Source organism: Oncorhynchus mykiss, chromosome 14, assembly GCF_057628025.1.
Source record: "Oncorhynchus mykiss isolate SJ-2025 chromosome 14, ASM5762802v1, whole genome shotgun sequence".
Taxonomy (NCBI): domain Eukaryota; kingdom Metazoa; phylum Chordata; class Actinopteri; order Salmoniformes; family Salmonidae; genus Oncorhynchus; species Oncorhynchus mykiss.
In genome coordinates, this window is record NC_143035.1 from 12,951,713 (window position 1) to 12,975,611 (window position 23,899).

At 43.7% G+C, this 23,899-nt stretch overlaps 1 protein-coding gene across 1 annotated transcript in view; it reads right to left on the minus strand.

The window, feature by feature from the left end:
* The window catches only part of LOC110488815 (neuronal acetylcholine receptor subunit alpha-7-like), a 78,903-nt gene that overhangs the window by 47,699 nt on the left and 7,305 nt on the right, over positions 1–23,899 (minus strand). The window contains exon 2 of the mRNA XM_036942961.2: positions 241–380. Within this exon, the coding sequence (XP_036798856.2) occupies positions 241–380 (140 nt within the window). The remainder of the gene's footprint in view (positions 1–240; positions 381–23,899) is intronic.

Below are 23,899 nucleotides of genomic sequence, written 5' to 3' on the forward strand. Positions count from 1 at the left end.
TGTAGTATCCTAAACCTATTCATGTTACATTGAGCTGGGTGAATGGAATATGAATGGAAGTCATCCAATATGCTGTAATAGAAATAAGGCCATGCTCATTCAAAACATTATCATCCTACATCCTACCTCATCTTAAACGGCAACGACCGCCATTGCTCCACACACATAAACAAGTAGCTAACACAGTGATGCCCCCCGCCCCCCTCACACACACACACACACACACACTCCCTCCCTCACCACATCTATGATCTGCAGCAGAGTCATTCCCAGCTCCACCAGAAGAGGAGAGGAGTCGTTGATCACTGGTCTCTCCAGACGATTGTAGTTGGCCATCAGCTCCTTGTACAGTCTGCGCTGGTGCTCCCCCTGTAGAGACCCTGGGGTACAGCAAGGAAACAAGTCAGCATGCATGTTAGGGAGAGAAAATGTATCTTCTGTAGCTATTATTCCCTCAGTCAGTTAGCTGGGAGGGAGGGGGTCAGTGGTGATTAAGATAATGTGTTTGCTGGCCCAGCTCTCATCCTCTTATCTCTTCTCTCTTCTCTCATCCTTTCCTCCCTCTCTCCCACTGATCCTATTAAGATCCAGCATTAAAGCTGAGGCCAGGGGAGAGAAGCTACACCACTGGTCAGTTAAGGTCGAGGGACATTAAACACACAGGAATCACAGTTGTGTTAGTCTAGGGCCAACTGGCACCAGAACAGACTGTTCCTTAATTGATCCTAAAAGTGGGTTTGTTCAGAGCTACGGCTAAACAGATGCATGACCTAAATGTGTTCTCTTCATATGCGAGGAAGAAAATAATACATAAATGTTCACACAGTGGTTACAAGAAAATACTCAGTCCAGTCCTAAAAAGGGTTCCAAAAGGGTTATTCGGCTGTCCCCATAGGAGAACCCTTTTTGGTTCCAGGTAGAACCCTTTTGGGTTAAATGTGGAACCCTTTTGGGTTAAATGTAGAACACTTTTGGGTTAAATGTAGAACCCTTTTGGGTTAAATGTAGAACCCTCTTTGGAAAGGGTTTACATGAAACCCAAAAGGGTTCTACCTGCAACAAAAAAGGGTTCTTCAAAGGGTTCTCTTTTGGGGACAACCGAAGAACCCTTTTAGGTTCTAGATAGCACTTTTTTCTAAGTATATAGCCACTGTTATGGGTTGGTTCATAGAGGACTGTGTAGAATACAGATAGAGACAAGCAGACGTAGTCTACAGTACATGTTGGTTTGGGATTCAAACATCTCGCCCCATTGCACAGCCAACCCCAGACGGAGCGAACTGTGGAAGACAAGCACCGCTGTTCACATCATTCACAGGAATACACACAGACACACACACAGACACACACACACACAGACAGACACACACACACACACACACACACACACACACACACACACACACACACACTCAGTCATATACATACACGCCACTGACAGTCTCATATGCATATAAAAGAGAGACAGAGAAAACAAGGAGGGTTAGCAAGGGAATGCAGGGAGACAGGTACAGTGCATGGAAAAGTGCAAGAATAGAGAGAGAAAGAAGATGGAGACGTAGCTCTGTAACAGCGTGTTGCTGATGAGGTCCATTAGGGCCATAATGTGGTGAGGTATAGCAAGACAGGACTCTACTGGAGGTCAGAAAGAGAGAGAGAGAAAGAAAGAGAGAAAGGGAGAGGGAAAGGGAGAGATGTATCTCTGTAACAGCGTGTTGCTGACGAGGTCCATTAGGGCCATAATGAATTGAGTTATAGCTGGTCATGACTCTACTGGAGGTCAGAGAAAGAGAGAGAGAGGAGAGAGAGAGAGAGAGAGAAGGAGAGAGAGAGGAGAAGGAGAGAGAGCGAGAGGATAAACCTGAATGCTGCAGCACTTAGCCACTTATTAATCTATAGACATTAATCTATACAACACACGTGTACTGTATTAAAACATACAGTGCCTTGCGAAAGTATCCGGCCCCCTTGAACTTTGCAACCTTTTTCCACATTTGAGGCTTAAAGATATAACATAAAGATATAAAACTGTATTTTTTTGTGAAGAATCAACAACAAGTGGGACACAATCATGAGGTGGAACGACATTTATTGGATATTTCAAACTTTTTTAACAAATCAAAAACTGAAAAATTGGGCGTGCAAAATTATTCAGCCCCTTTACTTTCAGTGCAGCAAACTCTCTCCAGAAGTTCAGTGAGGATCTCTGAATGATCCAATGTTGACCTAAATGACTAATGATGATAAATACAATCCACCTGTGTGTAATCAAGTCTCCGTATAAATGCACCTGCACTGTGATAGTCTCAGAGGTCTGTCAAAAGCGCAGAGAGCATCATGAAGAACAAGGAACACACCAGGCAGGTCCGAGATACTGTTGTGAAGAAGTTTAAAGCCGGATTTGGATACAAAAATATTTCCCAAGCTTTAAACATCCCAAGGAGCACTGTGCAAGCGATAATATTGAAATGGAAGGAGTATCTGACCACTGCAAATCTACCAAGACCTGGCCGTCCCTCTAAACTTTCAGCTCATACAAGGAGAAGACTGATCAGAGATGCAGCCAAGAGGCCCATGATCACTCTGGATGAACTGCAGAGATCTACAGCTGAGGTGGGAGACTCTGTCCATAGGACAACAATCAGTCGTATATTGCACAAATCTGGCCTTTATGGAAGAGTGGCAAGAAGAAAGCCATTTCTTAAAGATATCCATAAAAAGTGTTGTTTAAAGTTTGCCACAAGCCACCTGGGAGACACACCAAACATGTGGAAGAAGGTGCTCTGGTCAGATGAAACCAAAATTGAACTTTTTGGCAACAATGCAAAACGTTATGTTTGGCGTAAAAGCAACACAGCTGAACACACCATCCCCACTGTCAAACATGGTGGTGGCAGCATCATGGTTTGGGCCTGCTTTTCTTCAGCAGGGACAGGGAAGATGGTTAAAATTGATGGGAAGATGGATGGAGCCAAATACAGGACCATTCTGGAAGAAAACCTGATGGAGTCTGCAAAAGACCTGAGACTGGGACGGAGATTTGTCTTCCAACAAGACAATGATCCAAAACATAAAGCAAAATCTACAATGGAATGGTTCAAAAATAAACATATCCAGGTGTTAGAATGGCCAAGTCAAAGTCCAGACCTGAATCCAATCGAGAATCTGTGGAAAGAACTGAAAACTGCTGTTCACAAATGCTCTCCATCCAACCTCACTGAGCTCGAGCTGTTTTGCAAGGAGGAATGGGAAAAAATGTCAGTCTCTCGATGTGCAAAACTGATAGAGACATACCCCAAGCGACTTACAGCTGTAATCGCAGCAAAAGGTGGCGCTACAAAGTATTAACTTAAGGGGGCTGAATAATTTTGCACGCCCAATTTTTCAGTTTTTGATTTGTTAAAAAAGTTTGAAATATCCAATAAATGTCGTTCCACTTCATGATTGTGTCCCACTTGTTGTTGATTCTTCACAAAAAAATACAGTTTTATATCTTTATGTTTGAAGCCTGAAATGTGGCAAAAGGTCGCAAAGTTCAAGGGGGCCGAATACTTTCGCAAGGCACTGTATATAGTACTGTCACGGATCCCTCCGGAACTTTCATTACGCACACCTGTCCCCTATTCCCACTGATTGTATTTGTATATATGTGCCCTTTGGTTTCCATTGGGCAGACAATTATTGTATGTCCGTTGGTGCGTGTAAGTACCTGTGCTGTGTGTTTTGGCTTTCGTGCCCTTGTGGATCGTGCAGATGATTACGGGTTTCGTCCCATGTGTTAATCATTGTGTGCGTGTGTTATTTATTCAAGGTACTCCTCGCTCTTTTGTTTGGGTTTCAATCCTGTGTTTTTGTATAGTGCTTGTTTGGTCTTCGACCCGAGGCCTTACTCCAGAATCTCTTCATACCAATGTGACAAGTAATTAGGGCCGATTTCAAGTTTTCATAACAATTGGTAATCGGCCTTTTTGGATGCTGATTATGGCCGATTATCCTACTTCATTTGCACATGCTGTATATAAACTTTTCTACTGTATTATTGATTGTATGTTTGTTTATTCCATGTGTTGTTGTATGTGTCGAACTGCTTCGCTTTATCTTGGCCAGGTCGCAGTTGTAAATGAGAACTTGTTCTCAACTAGTCTACCTTGTTAAATAAAGGTGGAATAAAAAAATACAAAATAAAAAACTTTGCCAAAAGGGTGATGATTTAACAAAAGCGCAACAACAACAAAAAAAACACAATTGTTGCACGGCTGCACCTAACCATAAACATCAAAGCCTTTCTTAAAATCAATAAACAGAAGTATATATTTTTTAAACCTGCATATTTAGTTCAAATAAATTAATGTTAGCAGGCAATATTAAACTAGGGAAATCACTTCTCTTGCATTCATTGCACGCAGAGTCAGGGTATTTGCAACAGTTTGGGCCGCCTGGCTCGTTGCGAACTAATTTGACAAAATGTTACATAATTATGACATAACAATGAAGGTTGTGCAATGTAACAGCAATATTTAGACTTAGGGTTGCCACCCGTTCGATAAAATACGGAACGGTTCCGTATTTCACTGAAAGAATAAACGTTTTGTTTTTGAAATTATAGTTTCTGGATTTGACCATATTAATGACCAAAGGCTTGTATTTCTGTGTTTATTATATTATAATTAAGTCTATGATTTGATATTTGATTGAGTGGTGGTAGGCAGCAGCAGGCTCTTAAGCATTCATTCAAACTTTACTGCGTTTGCCAGCCACTCTTAGCAATGCTTGATTCACAGCACCTATCAACACCTGAGTTTAGGCTGGCAAAACTAAATGTGCCTATTAGAATATCCAATAGTCAAAGGTATATGAAATACAAATGGTATAGAGAGAAATAGTCGATGCGTCATAATTCCTATAATAACTACAACCTAAAACTTCTTAACTGGGAATATTGAAGAACTGGGAATATTGAACAACCAGCTTTCATATGTTCTGAGCAAGGAACTTAAACGTTAGCTTTTTTACATGGCATATTGCACTTTTACTTTCTTCTCCAACACTGTGACTAGGTTGGGCATTCTAGTTTCTTTATTTCTATGTTTTCTGTTTCTATGTTTTGGCCGGGTATGGTTCTCAATCAGGGACAGCTGTCTATCGTTGTCTCTGATTGGGAATCATACTTAGGCAGCCTGTTTTGCCATCTTAGTTATGGGCAGTTGTCTTTGTTAGTGTCTTGTATAGCCGAAGTAAGCTTCACGGTTGTTTCCTTATTCTTTGTTTTGTTGGCGACATTTATAAATAAAAATAAATGTATGCTCACCATGCTGGACTTTGGTTCGGTCATTTCCACCCTGACGGCGTTCGTGACACACTGTGTTTTTGCATTATTTAAACCAAATTGAGCATGTTTCATTATTTATTTGAGACCTAATATATATTATTTATGTATTAATTAAAATAAAAGTGTTCATTGTTCATTCAGTATTGTTGTAATTGTCATTATTACAAAGATATATATAAAAAAATAAAAAAAACAGTGCACTATATAGGGAATAGGGCACCATTTGAGACGCACACTCTCGCACTCCAAGCTCTCACAGAGGAAAGCCTTGTGAATATGTGGTTAAATGACTTACAGGCTGGGATGTGGTAATCTAATGAAACATGTTACACAAACTTGAATTCTCAAACAAAATATCAGCATGGTGTAACACAGCTTACAACAGGACTCAGTAAGGCTACTCTGAGATTGTTTTCTTTAAAGAGCCATGAGAAGCAGAGAGGCTGAGGCTTCATCTAGCAGACGCCGCATGGTACTCAATCAAACACAGAGAGATGAAAGGAAGGAACACAGAAAGTCATGTCTCAGATAACATCTGTGAGGATCTCTCTCTGCATCTTCTCCATCTCTCCATTTTTTACCTCACCCCCCGCTCTCACCATCTCCCTCTTTCTCTTCATCTCTCCCTCTCCATCCCCCAATAAAACAGTGTGATAACATAAGCTACTCATTAAAGCTCTTCTGTTACATGACTGCCGGGAGGATTGTAGCGGCTCCTTGACTGACAAAGAGAAAGTCATCTCTGATTGGTTCTGGTTGGTTTTTAAGTGAGTTTGTGTGTTTATGGAGTCACAAACGACATACAACACACACTCACAGAACACATACACTCTCCTGATATGCATCATCTCTTCATTCCATTAGAAAAACGGCATCTCTGTGGTCTCAGTGTCTGTCACACACGCTCACACACACACTCACACACGGGAGGATATTTAAATGGCAAGACCTTTCCTGTTATTAACCAGGGATTCGACAGACCTCCCTTAAACCTCTCTTGTGCCTACCGAAGGAGAGGTGGGGAGGAGTGATTTAATGGATAGAGTATCTCTCCGTCTCTTCCTATCAGTCTCTGTTTGTGAGACCACCTGCAACTAACCGTGAGACAAACTTCTGTGTTTAACAATTAAAACACTAAATTTAAGCTACAGAGTCTAAAAATACCTACTTTGTTTTCCCTCGTAATTGTAGAGAATGTATTCATGTTGTGACTGGTAAACAGGGAGTGCAGTGTTTAAACTGTGTTGTGGTCCATGCAAACCTATTTGATTGTCCCGGGGAGGATAATTGGTCACATTGGAATGTGTAACTTAAGGCATGGTTTAGCACCTTGATTGAGATGTTTATGTCCTGAAAATGTGTGTTGTCTCATTCATGCCTTTATGATGTTAATTAAGTGAAGTGCATTATGGGTAAAACCAGGCACGTGCACAGGTAGAGCACTAAAAGAAGCAGAGAAAGATGGTGGACGCGGATGTTCTGCTTGAAACTGATGGCATGTCGGGTAGAGATGAGAACAGAGAGTGAGATTAAAAGTGGGATACAGCGGTGAAAAAGAAAGGAAACGAGAAGTAAAGATGTGGTGGAAACTAGGAAGCCCAAGGCTAGTCTAGACTCGTTTTTAGTCGGACTGAGGGACCAATGTTATCTGGGACATGTTTTGTGCGTCCGTGGCGCCTCAAAAACATAGAGTGGAATGTTTTGTGTTCAGCTCTTCGAAGCAGAGCACCTATCAAGGGGGTTATCTCTGGGGTAGTGCGTGCGTGTTTGGTGAACGTCGACTGATCCGTATGGTGGATGGAGTGATTACTTCACTCCATACTTTTGTCCTTTGATAAAGAGTCTATTCCGTCTCATGTCTGCATCATTGTGAGTGCAGATGTACTTTTTTTGGGACTCAGTGATTTTACCGATGAGGCCTTGCAAGGAATTCTGTCGAAGAATGTTCCACCCTCACAGGCCCCTGGGGCTTCATTTATAGACCGTGCTTATGTACAAAATACCTCCAAAAACATGCATGTGCCAGCTTTCACACAAAAGTTGGCATTTATAAAAACTGACTATGGTGGCCCTGGGTAAAACTCTTCATTTCCTGTTGTGGCCAGACAGGGGATGGTTGAGCTATGATTGCTGCTGCTCATGCACTTGCTATCAGGCATTATTGAGGCTTGGGTTGAGTCACTGCTTTCAACTTATTGATTTCCGTCCAGTTTACTCTTTGTCCTGCTTGTGGTTTTGTAAATACCGTAAGTAAGTTTTGCGCGTACCCTATTTTATCAACGGCCTACCTCACAATGGGTAAGTAGGCCTATTCGCTTTCCTCAGAGTAACAACTGCTCCTTCTTCCATATTCAACTGGCCTTCAGATACTTTAGTTACAAAATTACTACTCAAACAGTGAATTACCACCGCTGCACTCTATGTCTAAAGTGAAATGTTCAATCTATCGTAAATCATGAAACACTCCTCTTTGGGGACGTTAAGTTCCATTACGCTCGGATCGAATCAAATCAAACTTTATTTGTCACATGTGCCGAATACAACAAGCATAGACTTTACCGTGAAATGCTTACCTACAAGCCCTTAACCAACAGTGCAGTTCAAGAAGAGTTATAAATATTTACCAAGTAGACTAAAATAAAAAGTGATAATAAACAGTAACATAATAAGAATAACAAGGCTATATACAGGGGCACCGGTACCGAGTCAATGTGCAGGGGTACAGGTTAGTTGAGGTAATTTGTACATGTAGGTGGGGGTGAAGTGACTATGCATAGATAATAAACAGCGAGAAGCAGCAGTGTACAAATGGGAGGGGGTCAATGTAAATTGTCCAGTGGTGATTTTATTAATTGTTCAGCAGTCTTATGGCTTGGGGGTAGAAGCTGTTTAGGAGCCTTTTGGTCCTAGACTTGGCGCTCCGGTACCACTTGCCGTGCGGTATCAGAGAAAACAGACGATAACTTGGGTGACTGGAGTCTTTAACAATTTTATGAGCTTTCCTCTGACACCGCCGATTGAATAGGTCCTGGATGGCAGGAAGCTTGTCCCCAGTGATGTACAGTGATGGGCCCTTCGCACTACTCTCTGTAGCGCCTTACGGTCAGATGCCGAGCAGTTGCCATACCAAGCTGTGATGCAACCGGTCAGGATGCTCTCGATGGTGCAGCTGTAGAACCTTTTGAGGATCTGGGGACCCATGCCAAATCTTTTCAGTCTCCTGAGAGGGAAAATGTTTTGTTGTGCCCTCTTCACGACTTTCTTGGTATGTTTGGACCATGATACAACTGGTGATGTGGTGATGTGGACACCAAGGAACTTGAAACTCTCGACCCGCTCCACTACAGCCCTGTCGATGTTAATGGGGGGCCTGTTCGGCCCGCCTTTTCCTGTAGTCTACGATCAGTTATTTTGTCTTGCTCACATTGAGGGAGAGGCTGTTGTCCTGGCACCACACTGACAGTTCTCTGATCTCCTCCCTAAAGGCCATTTCATCGTGTTTTGGTGATCAGGCCTACCACTGTTGTGTCGTCAGCAAACTTAATGATGGTGTTGGAGTCGTGTTTGGCCACGCAATAGTGGGTGAACAGGGAATACAGGAGGGGACTAAGTACATACCCCTGAGGTGCCCCAGTGTTAAGGATCAGCGTGGCAGACGTGTTGTTGCCTACTCTTACAGCCCATCATCAACAGCCATCATTGATACGGCCAGGTCCTAATATCCAGGTATTGGTGCCATTAGAGAGGTGAAAGGTCAGTCATGGCCAGTCATGTCCTGATCGATCAGTAGTGATCACTTCAGATGTGACCTCATTCATTAGGCATTGTTAGGGTGATGATGACAATAGCCCATTGAATTACATTATACTAGAGATAGCGTCCCAATTTTTTTTTTAGAAATGTCTATTAATATATGAGCAAAAGTCACACCTACAGTATTTTCTAGAATATCAAAGTATCACAAATGTCAATATCAAATACTACAGGAAATGTGTTATACAAACACTTATCAGACCTGATGCATACTGTATCAATTAATTGCAAGTGGACTGACGTGGATTGATTTTTGTATTACAGATTTATGGGTATCTAGTATAGAAATGAGATGGATATATTCCATCCTTGGCTCTTTATTTATTTATTTTATTCACCTTTATTTAACCAGGTAGGCAAGTTGGAACAAGTTCTCATTTACAATTGCGACCTGGCCAAGATAAAGCAAAGCAGTTCGACACATACAACGACACTGTAACGGCTTTCTTCGGTAGAAGGAGAGTCGGACCAAAATGCGGCGTGGCTATTGAGATTCATGTTTAATGAAAAAACACACTAAACACAAACACTACCAAAACAATAAACGTAACGAAAACCGAAACAGCCTATACTTGTGTAAACTAACACAGAACAAGGACATCAGGACACTAAGGACAATCACCCACCAAACACCCAAAGAATATGGCTGCCTAAATATGGTTCCCAATCAGAGACAACGATAAACACCTGCCTCTGATTGAGAACCACTTCAGACAGCCATAGACTTCACTAGAACACCCCACTAAGCTACAATCCCAACACACCACATACAAAAACCCATGCCACACCCTGGCCTGACCAAAATAAATGAAGATAAACACAAAATACTTTGACCAGGGCGTGACAGACACAGAGTTACACATGGAGTAAAACAAACATACAGTCAATAATACAGTATAAACAAGTCTATATACGATGTGAGCAAATGAGGTGAGATAAGGGAGGTAAAGGCAAAAAAGGCCATGGTGGCAAAGTAAATACAATATAGCAAGTAAAACACTGGAATGGTAGATTTGCAATGGAAGAATGTGCAAAGTAGAAATAAAAATAATGGGGTGCAAAGGAACAAAATAAATTAATTAATTAAATACAGTAGGGAAAGAGGTAGTTGTTTGGGCTAAATTATAGGTGGGCTATGTACAGGTGCAGTAATCTGTGAGCTGCTCTGACAGTTGGTGCTTAAAGCTAGTGAGAGCTCTGATTGGACAGATTGTGAAAAGGGCCCTGTGAAAGACAGATTTAGAGATGAGGGAGTGTGAAAGAAAGAGAAACACTTCTCTGAAGTGGTGATGCTCAATATTTACATTTGAACCTATCAAGGGGATGAACAGAGGAAGGCAGAGAAATTGAGAGAAGAAGCTATATGGAGAGGAAGTGAGTGTCAAGTAAAGCAGTGTCTCCTAATCCCGCTCTAACTCACCCTGACACTTTTTATGACCCTCTCTCTCTCTCAATTCAATTCAATTCAAGGGCCTTTATTGGCATGAGAAACATATGAAATGGATCAACAAAATTGGATAAAAAAATGGATAAAAAAACTATGAGCAGTAAATATTACACTCACACAAGTTCCAAAATAATATAATAGAGACATATCAAATTGTAACAATGTGTAAAATAGTTAAAGTACAAAAGGGAAAATTAATAAACATAATTAATAAACAGTTGTATTTACAATGGTGTTTGTTCTTCACTGGTTGCCCTTTTCTTGTGGCAACAGGTCACAACTCTTGCTGCTGTGATGGCACACTGTGGTATTTCACCAAGTAGATATGGGAGTTTATCAAAATTGGATTTGCTTTCAAATTCTTTGTGGGTCTTTGTAATCTGAGGGAAATATGCGTCTCGAAAATGGTCATACATTTGGCAGGAGGTTAGAAAGTGCAGCTCAGATTCCCCCTCATTTTGTGGGCAGTGTGCACGTAGTCTGCCTTCTCTTGAGAGCCAGTTCTGCCTACGGCGACATTTCTCAATAGCAAGGCTATGCTCACTGAGACTGTATAGTCAAATATTTCCTTAATTTTGGGTCAGTCACAGTGGTCAGGTGTTCTCTCTCTCTCTCTCTCTCTCTCTCAGGCCCCCATTAACATCGACAGGGCTGTAATGGAGCGGGTCGAGAGTTTCAAGTTCCTTGGTGTCCACATCACCATCGTACTATCATGGTCCAAACATACCAAGAAAGTCTCTCTCTCTCTCTCTCTCTAACTCTCTCTCTCTCTCTCTCTCTCTCTCCTGCTGTTTTCTCTGCGTGAGTTGTAAGCTATGTGCCTGAATCACCAGCAACCCAATCACAGCCTACCTCAGGCCTCTACACACACGCACATTAATACGTGTCTTTTGATCCCAGATTATTGTCCAGACAGGGCATAAAAACCCCAAAGCAACTTCCAGACACATACACGCATACATGTTCCAGCTAAAACACACATTTTATATTAATATGGATATTAACCTTATAATTTACTTGAGCTTAGTAAAATACATAAAATCCTAATGGTGTGAATAATCTATTTCTTAGTAGGGCCAGGAATCATGAATCTCAGCCATGTCTACAATGTCCTAAAGAGGAATTCCTTGTTACTTTGTTACCAATACAGTCATTCCTAGTCTGGACAGCTGAGAGGAGTGTCTCACTGTCCACTGACAGCAGGTTTCTCTCTGAGGTATTGGAGTTCTCACAGTCACAGGACAGAGTGAAAGAACTGAAGAGAACAGAGGAAGGGAACGAGAGAGAGAATGGCAGGCAAGTTTGTGGGTGTTAGAGTGGTGAGAGTGGGAGGGGATATGAGGTGAGGGGAGGGTAAGGTAAAGTGGTATACTTAAGAGTCAGTCATAACTCCACAGTTAGACTTGGAGCTGCACAACCCACACACTAACACGTAATTCATTTACACCCTCAGCAAGAATGACAGACAGTAAACAACCATCTCTCTCCATCTGTCATTCTCCATATCCCCTTCCCCTCTCCCACCTCTCTCTCTCTGTCTATCTGTCCCTTGATCTCTCTTTCCTCTCCCTCTCTCAATCTAGGCATTAATATTAGAGCTCTTTTTGGTTCAGCTGTCCTGTCACCCAAACCTTACTGATTCACCGAGTCTCTGTTTAACCGCCCTAATAGTGAGTAACATTTGTTCACCATAGCATGCAGAAAATACTACATGCAGTTCTGTGTTGCTATTTTTAAACAGCTCCAAATTGGACATGCTTACTGGCATGGAGCGTGTGCTGTGCAAGTGAAGTGTTCAGGATTCTTTAAAAAAAAATGTCTGCTGTATTTTACCCCCTTTTTCTCCCAATTTCAATTATGACCTTGTCTCATCGTTGCAACTTCCCAACAGGCTCGGGAGAGGCAAAGGTTGATTCATGTGTCTTCCGAAACATGACCCGTGCTCCTTAACACCCGCCCGCTTAACCCGGAAGCCAGCCACACCAATGTATCAGAGGAAACACAGTTCAACTGACGACCAAAGTCAGCCTGCAGGCATCCGGACCACCACAAGGAGTCGCTAGAGTGCGATGAGCCAAGTAAAGCCCCCCCGGCCAAACCCTCCTCTAACAAGGACGACGCTGGTCCAATTGTGTGCCGCCCTATGGGATTCCCAGTCACGGCCGGTTGTGACACAGCCTGGGATCAAAAGGATTAGCTTTAAAAGACATCTGAGCTGGTATAGTCTTGAAAATCAGACCCTAGACAACAGTGACTAGGGTCTGGTTTCAATGACGGACTCTTTAGGCATAGAGGAACTACTTCACTGCCTGTGTTACTACCTTATCCGCTTCAATAAAATACAGAATAGTAGCTCGAAAGATGAATATCATCACGGGAGTCATTTTAAATTAGTGCATTTCGCAAGGGGCTAGTTTGCATTAACTACCTTCACTAAAACCACTGCAAAGGTTTTGCCTGGAAACGTTGGTTTCAAATCGCAACGTTTTGGTATGTGTCTGCGTCTGTCTTTTTTTTCTTTATCGAAGTTGCCAAAAGAGTCCGTCATTGAAAACCGACCTTAGTCACTACTGCCTAGGGTCAGGTTTTCGAGACTATAACTGGTAGGCTGAGAAAGCCTGAAGAAGAAGTGTCCTAATAGATTATCTAGTGATGATGGTTCCCCGCCTTGTAGACGTATAAAGAGTGTTGTCTGTGTGCTAATGTGTTCTTCCTTGTGGGCTGATTTGCCCTGAACACATGAATCAGGAAATAAGCCTCTGTTCTGGGTAGCATCTGCAAACAGAAGCTGAGACAAGACAACCTCCCTCCCCCATCACACACACACACACACACACACACACACACAAGACTGGCTGACACTCTCATACCCCTCCTTCCTTCCATCGCTCCATTCCTCCCTTCTTCCATTCCTCCATCCCTCCCTACTCATGCCCCATCTGAGACTCTTTACTGGGTCAGTACACTCAGATGTGCATCCCACATTCAACTCCAGACACTAGGCACAGGCTGAAGCCTAGAATTAAGAGTTCCTCCTACTGCACCAAGACAGACAGAGAGTGTAATTATTGGGCAGACTGGTCCATATAGGCAGAACTGAACTACGATTGATGACTAGGCTAATTACACCAATTCATAATCACTTAACTACTGTGTCACTGTAGCTAAAACAAGGGTGCATAACAAGGGTCCGTCCCTAAGGAGACTTGGCCATGCCAGGCACACAGAACAAGGGTCCCTACGGAGAGTCCCTAGAGTCAGATTAGTCCCAATGGACATGGAGTCGGGAGACCAGGTTAGTAGTTAGAGCTCGACCAATATTTAGATAATATTTATTTTTGGGTCCGATACCGATTCCGATTTTCGGGGGGACAAAACTTACTGCCGATATACGGTTTAACAGCAGGGAAATTAAAAAGTGTAATTTTCCACACTACATTTTCATAAATTGCCATTGAAAAGTGCAATTTTATTAAATTTTTTATTTAACCTTTATTTAATCGGGGAGTCATACTAAAACCAAGGTCTCTTTTACAGACGAGCCCTAAATTATAGAAGTTACAGAAAATACACAAATCAGAATATAAATACAAAGTGCAAGCAGAAAGAAAAACACGGTGATAAAAAACAAACTCATTCATCAGGAATATGGTCCTGAATCAGCTGTCTGAATGGCCCTAGAGGCACCAGAACGTCACATTCATCAGTAATAAGGTCCTGAATCAGCTGTCTGAATGGCCCTAGAGGCACCAGAACATCACATTCATCAGGAATATGGTCCTGAATCAGCTGTCTGAATGGCCCTAGAGGCACCAGAACATCACATTCATCCGTAATAAGGTCCTGAATCAGCTGTCTGAATGGCCCTAGAGGCACCAGAACGTCACATTCATCAGTAATAAGGTCCTGAATCAGCTGTCTGAATGGCCCTAGAGGCACCAGAACATCACATTCATCAGGAATATGGTCCTGAATCAGCTGTCTGAATGGTACCGGGAGGCACCAGAACATCACATTCATCAGTAATAAGGTCCTGAATCAGCTGTCTGAATGGCCCTAGAGGCACCAGAACATCACATTCATCAGGAATATGGTCCTGAATCAGCTGTCTGAATGGCCCTAGAGGCACCAGAACATCACATTCATCAGGAATATGGTCCTGAATCAGCTGTCTGAATGGCCCTAGAGGCACCAGAACATCACATTCATCCGCAATAAGGTCCTGAATCAGCTGTCTGAATGGCCCTAGAGGCACCAGAACATCACATTCATCAGTAATAAGGTCCTGAATCAGCTGTCTGAATGGCCCTAGAGGCACCAGAACATCACATTCATCAGTAATAAGGTCCTGAATCAGCTGTCTGAATGGCCCTAGAGGCACCAGAACATCACATTCATCAGTAATAAGGTCCTGAATCAGCTGTCTGAATGGCCCTAGAGGCACCAGAACGTCACATTCATCAGTAATAAGGTCCTGAATCAGCTGTCTGAATGGCCCTAGAGGCACCAGAACATCACATTCATCAGTAATAAGGTCCTGAATCAGCTGTCTGAATGGCCCTAGAGGCACCAGAACATCACATTCATCAGTAATAAGGTCCTGAATCAGCTGTCTGAATGGCCCTAGAGGCACCAGAACATCACATTTATCAGTAATAAGGTCCTGAATCAGCTGTCTGAATGGCCCTAGAGGCACCAGAACATCACATTCATCAGTAATAAGGTCCTGAATCAGCTGTCTGAATGGCCCTAGAGGCACCAGAACATCACATTCATCCGTAATAAGGTCCTGAATCAGCTGTCTGAATGGCCCTAGAGGCACCAGAACGTCACATTCATCAGTAATAAGGTCCTGAATCAGCTGTCTGAATGGCCCTAGAGGCACCAGAACGTCACATTCATCAGTAATAAGGTCCTGAATCAGCTGTCTGAATGGCCCTAGAGGCACCAGAACGTCACATTCATCAGTAATAAGGTCCTGAATCAGCTGTCTGAATGGCCCTAGAGGCACCAGAACATCACATTCATCAGTAATAAGGTCCTGAATCAGCTGTCTGAATGGCACCGGGAGGCACCAGAACATCACATTCATCAGTAATAAGGTCCTGAATCAGCTGTCTGAATGGCCCTAGAGGCACCAGAACGTCACATTCATCAGTAATAAGGTCCTGAATCAGCTCTCTGAATGGCCCTAGAGGCACCAGAACATCACATTCATCAGGAATAAGGTCCTGAATCAGCTGTCTGAATGGCCCTAGAGGCACCAGAACATCACATTCATCAGTAATAAGGTCCTGAATCAGCTGTCTGAATGGCCCTAGAGGCACCAGAACATCAGATTCATCAGGAATAAGGTCCTGAATCAGCTGTCTGAATGGCCCTAAAGGCACCAGAACGTCACATTCATCAGTAATAAGGTCCTGAATCAGCTGTCTGAATGGCCCTAGAGGCACCAGAACATCACATTCATCAGTAATAAGGTCCTGAATCAGCTGTCTGAATGGCCCTAGAGGCACCAGAACGTCACATTCATCAGTAATAAGGTCCTGAATCAGCTGTCTGAATGGCACTAGAGGCACCAGAACATCACATTCATCAGTAATAAGGTCCTGAATCAGCTGTCTGAATGGCCCTAGAGGCACCAGAACGTCACATTCATCAGTAATAAGGTCCTGAATCAGCTGTCTGAATGGCCCTAGAGGCACCAGAACATCACATTCATCAGTAATAAGGTCCTGAATCAGCTGTCTGAATGGCCCTAGAGGCACCAGAACATCACATTCATCAGTAATAAGGTCCTGAATCAGCTGTCTGAATGGCCCTAGAGGCACCAGAACATCACATTCATCAGTAATAAGGTCCTGAATCAGCTGTCTGAATGGCCCTAGAGGCACCAGAACATCACATTCATCAGTAATAAGGTCCTGAATCAGCTGTCTGAAAGTCCCTAGAGGAACCAGAACGTCACATTCATCAGTAATAAGGTCCTGAATCAGCTGTCTGAAAGTCCCTAGAGGCACCAGAACATCACATTCATCAGTAATAAGGTCCTGAATCAGCTGTCTGAATGGCCCTAGAGGCACCAGAACATCACATTCATCAGTAATAAGGTCCTGAATCAGCTGTCTGAATGGCCCTAGAGGCACCAGAACGTCACATTCATCAGTAATAAGGTCCTGAATCAGCTGTCTGAATGGCCCTAGAGGCACCAGAACGTCACATTCATCAGTAATAAGGTCCTGAATCAGCTGTCTGAATGGCCCTAGAGGCACCAGAACGTCACATTTAACAACATTTTGAAGGCTGTTCCACAAATAACGTGCAAGAACTAAAAGTTGATTTACCTAACTCAGAATTTCCAGAGTTAGCCATCCCTGAGACCGGTTTTGGTAACTCGTATGTCCAAAATGATGTAAAGATGTTAGGTACAGTGTAGAGGTCGACCGATTAATTGGAATCGCATGCATCGCACGCATGCAAACTTCTTAACTGGGAATATTGAAGACTCATGTTAAAAGGAACTACCAGGGGCGACAGGGTAGCCTAGTGGTTAGAGCGTTGGACTAGTAACCGAAAGGTTGCAAGTTCGAATCCCCGAGCTGACAAGGTACTGTTGTTCTGCCCCTTAACAGACAGTTAACCCACTGTTCCTAGGCCGTCATTGAAAATAAGAATTTGTTCTTAACTGACCTAGTAAAATAAAGGTAAAAAAAATATATACAGTGCCTTGCGAAAGTATTTGGCCCCCTTGAACTTTGCGACCTTTTGCCACATTTCAGGCTTCAAACATAAAGATATAAAACTGTATTTTTTTGTGAAGAATCAACAACAAGTGGGACACAATCATGAAGTGGAACGATATTTATTGGATATTTCTAACTTTTTTAACAAATCAAAAACTGAAAAATTGGGCGTGCAAAATTATTCAGCCCCTTTACTTTCAGTGCAGCAAACTCTCTCCAGAAGTTCAGTGAGGATCTCTGAATGATCCAATGTTGACCTCTTGAACAAAATAATCGGCCTCCCTAATCTTAAACGGCACCGACCACCATTGAAACAGACATAAATAAAATAATTCAAAATACTAAATATAGAACAGGTTGTTGCGTTGTGGCCATAGACATATAATCCATAGAAGGGTTTTGGAAACTCTAACCATGGCAAACTCCCGGGTACACTATGGCTGCCAGTACTGACTTGAATGGGAACTGCTATCTATGGATTATATTTCTATGGTTGGTTGCGGCTCTCAGTTTGCCTTTCGTAAATTTCCAAAATACAAATAGTAAGAAAACCGTAGAGTTTGGAAAGCAAATGCCTACTCCTGAAAAGAGAAGACTAATCTGTAATTTGAATGTATTAAAAAAGATTCTGCTAATGTCAGCTAGCATGTAAAGAACATGGAATTGCATGAAATGTGTTTCTAAAAGGCCCCCAAAAATTCCAGACCCTGCTAAAAAAAAATCCCCATGTGTGGTAAGCCTAACAACGCATATGCTCAACTGTATGCCACTACGAAAATGTGATTATAGATGCATGCAATGATTTATTCGAAAAATGGTATTGCTCCCCAACTCAAAACATCTACCCGCGGCTATGCAAACATTCACACACACACACACACAAACAAACACACACACAGTAACCCCTGTGGGAGGTGAAGAGAAGCAGACAGACAGATATCTCATTGTTAGAGCTGGGACGATAATCCCAAAATGATTGACACCAACCATATCGATCATCTATCGCAGGGTTTTTAGCTGATATCATTCATTACGATAAGTAGCTGTATACGAGAGAAATGTGAAGTTGATGGCTACAAGCATCAAACTAACAGTAGTACTTTAAATAATTTTAAAAAACTCTGGTGCACATTAATGTTATAAAGTTAGTGTTCTATGTATCATTATCGCATCAATTCAGGCAATTTATCGCAATATGTATTTTGGTCCATACAGTGCCTTCGGAAAGTATTCAAACCCATTGACTTTTTTCCACATTTTGTTACATTACGGACAGAAATGTATTAAATAAAAACAATTGTCAGCAATCTACACACAATATACCATAATGACAAAGCAAAAACAGGGTTCTATACATTTTTGCACATTTATTAAAAGTAAAGAACAGAAATACTTTATTTTACAGAAGTATTCTGACCCTTTGTTATGAGACTCGAAATTGAGCTCAGGTGCATCCTGTTTCCATTGATTATCCATGAGATGTTTCTACAACTTTCTAAGATGTTTCTACAACAGGCACACACCTGTCTATATAAGGTCCCACAGTTGACAGTGAGTGTCAGAGCAAAAACCAAGTCATGAGGTCGAAGGAATTGTCCGTAGAGCACCGAGGCAGGATTGTGTCGAGGCACAGATCTGGAGAAGGGTACCAACATTTTTTTGCAGCATTGAAGGTCCCCAAGAAAACGGTGGCCTCTTTCATTCTTAAATGGAAAAAGTTTGGAACCACCAAGACTCTTCCTAGAGCTGGCTGCCCGGCCAAACTGAGCAATCGGGAGAGAATGGCCTTGGTCAAGGAGGGGACCAAGAACCCAATGGTCACTCTGACAAAGCTCTAGAGTGCCTCTGTGGAGATGGGAGAACCTTCCAGAAGGACAACCATCTCTGCAGCACTCCACCAATCAGGCCTTTATGGTAGAGTGGCCAGAAGGAAGCCACTCCTCAGTAAAAGGCACATGACTGTCCGCTTGGAGTTTGCCAAAAGGCACCTAAAGACTCTCAGACCATGAGAAACAGGATTCTCTGGTCGGATGAAACCAAGATTGAACTCTTTGGCCTGAATGTCAAGCGTCATGTCTGGAGTATACCTAGTACCATCTCTACAGTGAAGCATGGTGGTGGCAGCATCATGCAGTGGGGATGTTCTTCAGCGGCAGGGACTGGGAGACTAGTCAGGATCGAGGCAAAGATGAACGGAGCAAAGTACAGAGAGATCCTTGATGAAAACCAGCTCAGGACCTCAGACTGGATGAAAACCAGCTCAGGACCTCAGACTGGGGTGAAGGTTCACCTTCCAACTATACAATGACCCTAAGCACACAGCCAAGACAACGCAGGAGTGGCTTCGGGACAAGTCTCTGAATGCCCTTGAGTGGCCCAGCCAGAGCCCGGACTTGAACCCGATCTAACATCTCTGGAGAGACCTGAAAATAGCTGTGCAGCAACGCTCCCCTTCCAACCTGACAGAGCTTGAGAGGATCTGCAGAGAAGAATGGGAGAAACTCCCCAAATACAGATGTGCCAAGCTTGTAGCGTCATACCCAAGAAGACTCGAGGCTGTAATCGATGACAAAGGTGCTTCAACAAAGTACCTAGTAAAGGGTCTGAATACTTATGCTGATATGATTTTTTTTATTTTTGATTATACATTTGCAAAAATTTCTGAAATTCTGTTTTTGCTTTGTCATTATGGGGTATTGTGTGTAGATTGATTAGGGGGGAAATTATTTAAGAAAATTTAGGAAAGGCTGTAACCTAATACAATGTGGAAAAATAAAGGGTTCTGAATAATTTCCAAAGGCACTGTATCTACTAATTGTGCCCATCTATCTCTTTTAAAGTTTAGGACTCAGACTTTCACGGGTGTCCTTTTAACTGCCTGTCAGAAAGCCATTCCAAGGTGAATAAATAAAGGATAGATTTGTTTTAAACAGCTATATGTAATACATGTGTGCTGTTCAGTAACTCTAAAGAAGTGATGTGTTCTTTAGAAGTGTTTTAGAATCCAGAGGGAATACCCCAAAACCCATTGTGAAGACAGAGAATGCATCCCAAGAGGCACCCTATCCTCTATATAGTGCACTACTTTTGAGCAGAGCCCTATGGGCACTATAAAGGCAGTAAGGTGCCATTTGTGACACAGATATAACTCATTTTACCACAAGAAGGTGGTTTCACCATTTCAAGCACATTTTTCTATATTGTGCTCAAAGCCAGTTTAATCTAGTTATCCTATAGTGTTTTTACTAGAAAAATTATATCCAGTTGTGTAGTGGAGGGTCCAGACAGCTGTTTTGTCTTCACACATCAAAGTAAAGGTGTGCATATTCACTGACCTATTTCAGCCTGCAGCCCAAGAGAGGAGGAAGGGAGGGAGCGGGGGAAATCAGAGCTAGTGAGTGGGAGAGAGGGGGTAGTGGAGAAAGACAGTAGAGAGTTCCAACATAAAAACAATGCCGCAAGAAATTATACATTTTACATGAGGGAGTTCAAATGTGACAGTGATTTTCTAAGGCTGACTAGATTAGAGTTAAGTCAGTGTGTGTGAACACAGTGTGAATGTCCCCCATCTATTGTGACTGTACTCCTTGCACATGCATTTGCCTGCACGCTGAAGTTAAACCAGCTGACAATGCCAGGCTTTCGCCTTTTATTAACGCACCAGCTCTCCACCATCATGTGACTGGGGTTGTAAACCTTTCTCCCACCCTGCATCACTGGGCTCACAGAGTGGGTGGGGTTGGAGTAGGGTAATGTAGCATGGTAATGGCAGTATAGGGTCTGGGGTGAGATGATGTGAGTGGTTGAAACAGTCGTGGTCATTGAGAATGACACAAACATTTATTTTCACAAAGTCTGCTGCCTCAGTTTGCATGATGGCAATTGACATATACTGCAGAATGTTATGAAGAATGATCAGATGAATTGCAATTAATTGCAAAGTCCCTATTTGCCATGCAAATTAACTGAATTCCCAAAAAACATTTCCACTGCATTTCAGCCCTGCCACAAAAGGACCAGCTGACATCATGTCAGTGATTCTCTCGTTAACACAGGTGTGAGTGTTGATGAGGACAAGGCTGGAGATCACTCTGTCATGCTGATTGAGTTTGAATAACAGACTGGAAGCTTCAAAAGGAGGGTGGTGCTTGGAATCATTGTTCTTCCTCTGTCAACCATGGTTATCTGCAAGGAAACACGTGCCGTCATCATTGCTTTGCACAAAAAGGGCTTCACAGGCAAGGATATTGCTGCCAGTAAGATTTCATCTAAATCAACCATTTATCGGATCATCAAGAACTTAAAGGAGAGTGGTTCAATTGTTGTGAAGAAGACTTCAGGGCGCCCAAGAAAGTCCAGCAAGCGCCAGGACCATCTCCTAAAGTTGATTCAGCTGCGGGACCGGGGCACCACCAGTACAGAGCTTGCTCAGGAATGGCAGCAGGCAGGTGTGAGTGCATCTGCACGCACAGTGAGGTGAAGAGTTTTGGAGGATGGCCTGGTGTCAAGAAGGGCAGCAAAGAAGCCACTTCTCTCCAGGAAAAAGTGTTACGGTGAGTGAATGAGGACCCAAAAGCGAATTAACTTAAACAGAGCTTCTTTAATAACCAAACATAGGTAGGCTCAGATAGACCGGCAGATTCCGACAGGACAGGACAAGGTTACAGCAAACATGACGATAGTCTGGTTCAGGCATGAAACACAACAAACAAGAATCCGACAAAGACAGGAGCAGAAACAGAGAGAGATATAGGGACCTAATCAGAGGGAAAAAGGGAACAGGTGGGAAACGGGGTGAATGGGTAGTTAGGAGGAGACAAGGAACAGCTGGGGGAAAGCGGGGGAGAAAAGGTAACCTAATACGACCAGCAGAGGGAGACAGGGTGAAAGGAAAGGACAGAAAGACAGAACATGACAATACATGACAGTACCCCCCCACTCACCGAGCGCCTCCTGGCGCACTCGAGGAGGAAACCTGGCGGCAACGGAGGAAATCCTCGATCAGCGCACGGTCCAGCACGTCCCGAGAGGGAACCCAACTCCTCTCCTCAGGACCGTACCCCTCCCAATCTACGAGGTACTGGTGACCACGGCCCCGAGGACGCATGTCCAAAATCCTGCGGACCCTGTAGATGGGTGCGCCCTCGACAAGGATGGGGGGGGGGGGGGGGGGGGGGGGGAGACGAGCGGGGGCGCGAAGAACGGGCTTGATACAGGAGACATGGAAGACCGGGTGGACGCGACGAAGGTATCGCGGAAGAAGAAGTCGAACTGCGACAGGATTAATGACCCGAGAAATACGGAACGGACCAATGAACCGCGGGGTCAACTTGCGAGAAGCCGTCTTAAGGGGAAGGTTCTGAGTGGAGAGCCAAACTCTCTGACCGCGACAATATCTAGGACTCTTAGTTCTACGCTTATTAGCAGCCCTCACAGTCTGCGTCCTATAACGGCAAAGTGCAGACCTGACCCTCTTCCAGGTGCGCTCGCAACGTTGGACAAAAGCCTGAGCGGAGGGGACGCTGGACTCGGCGAACTGAGATGAGAACAGCGGAGGCTGGTACCCGAGGCTACTCTGAAAAGGGGATAGCCCGGTCGCAGACGAAGGAAGCGAGTTGTGGGCGTATTCTGCCCAGGGGAGCTGTTCTGACCAAGACGCAGGGTTGCGAAAAGAAAGACTGCGTAAGATGCGACCAATAGTCTGATTGGCCCGTTCTGCTTGACCGTTAGACTGGGGGTGAAAGCCGGAAGAGAGACTGACGGAAGCCCCAATCAAACGGCAAAACTCCCTCCAAAATTGAGACGTGAATTGCGGACCTCTGTCCGAAACGACGTCTGACGGAAGGCCATGAATTCTGAAAACATTCTCGATGATGATTTGTGCCGTCTCTTTAGCAGAAGGAAGCTTAGCAAGGGGAATGAAATGAGCCGCATTAGAGAACCTATCGACAACCGTAAGAATAACAGTCTTCCCCGCTGACGAAGGCAGTCCGGTGACAAAATCTAAGGCGATGTGAGACCACGGTCGAGAGGGAATGGGAAGCGGCCTGAGACGGCCGGCAGGAGGAGAGTTACCGGACTTAGTCTGCGCGCAGACCGAACAAGCAGCCACGAAACGACGCGTGTCATGCTCCCGGGTGGGCCACCAAAAACGCTGGCGAATGGAAGCAAGCGTACCCCGAACGCCAGGGTGGCCGGCTAACTTGGCAGAGTGAGCCCACTGAAGAACGGCCAGACGAGTAGGAACGGGAACGAAAAGAAGGTTCCTAGGACAAGCGCGCGGCGACGGAGTGTGAGTGAGCGCTTGCTTTACCTGCCTCTCAATTCCCCAGACAGTCAACCCGACAACACGCCCCTCAGGGAGAATCCCCTCGGGGTCAGTGGAGGCTACTGAAGAACTGAAGAGACGAGATAAAGCATCAGGCTTGGTGTTCTTAGAGCCCGGACGATAAGAAATCACGAACTCGAAACGAGCGAAAAACAGCGCCCAACGCGCCTGACGCGCATTAAGTCGTTTGGCAGAACGGATGTACTCAAGGTTCCTATGGTCAGTCCAAACGACAAAAG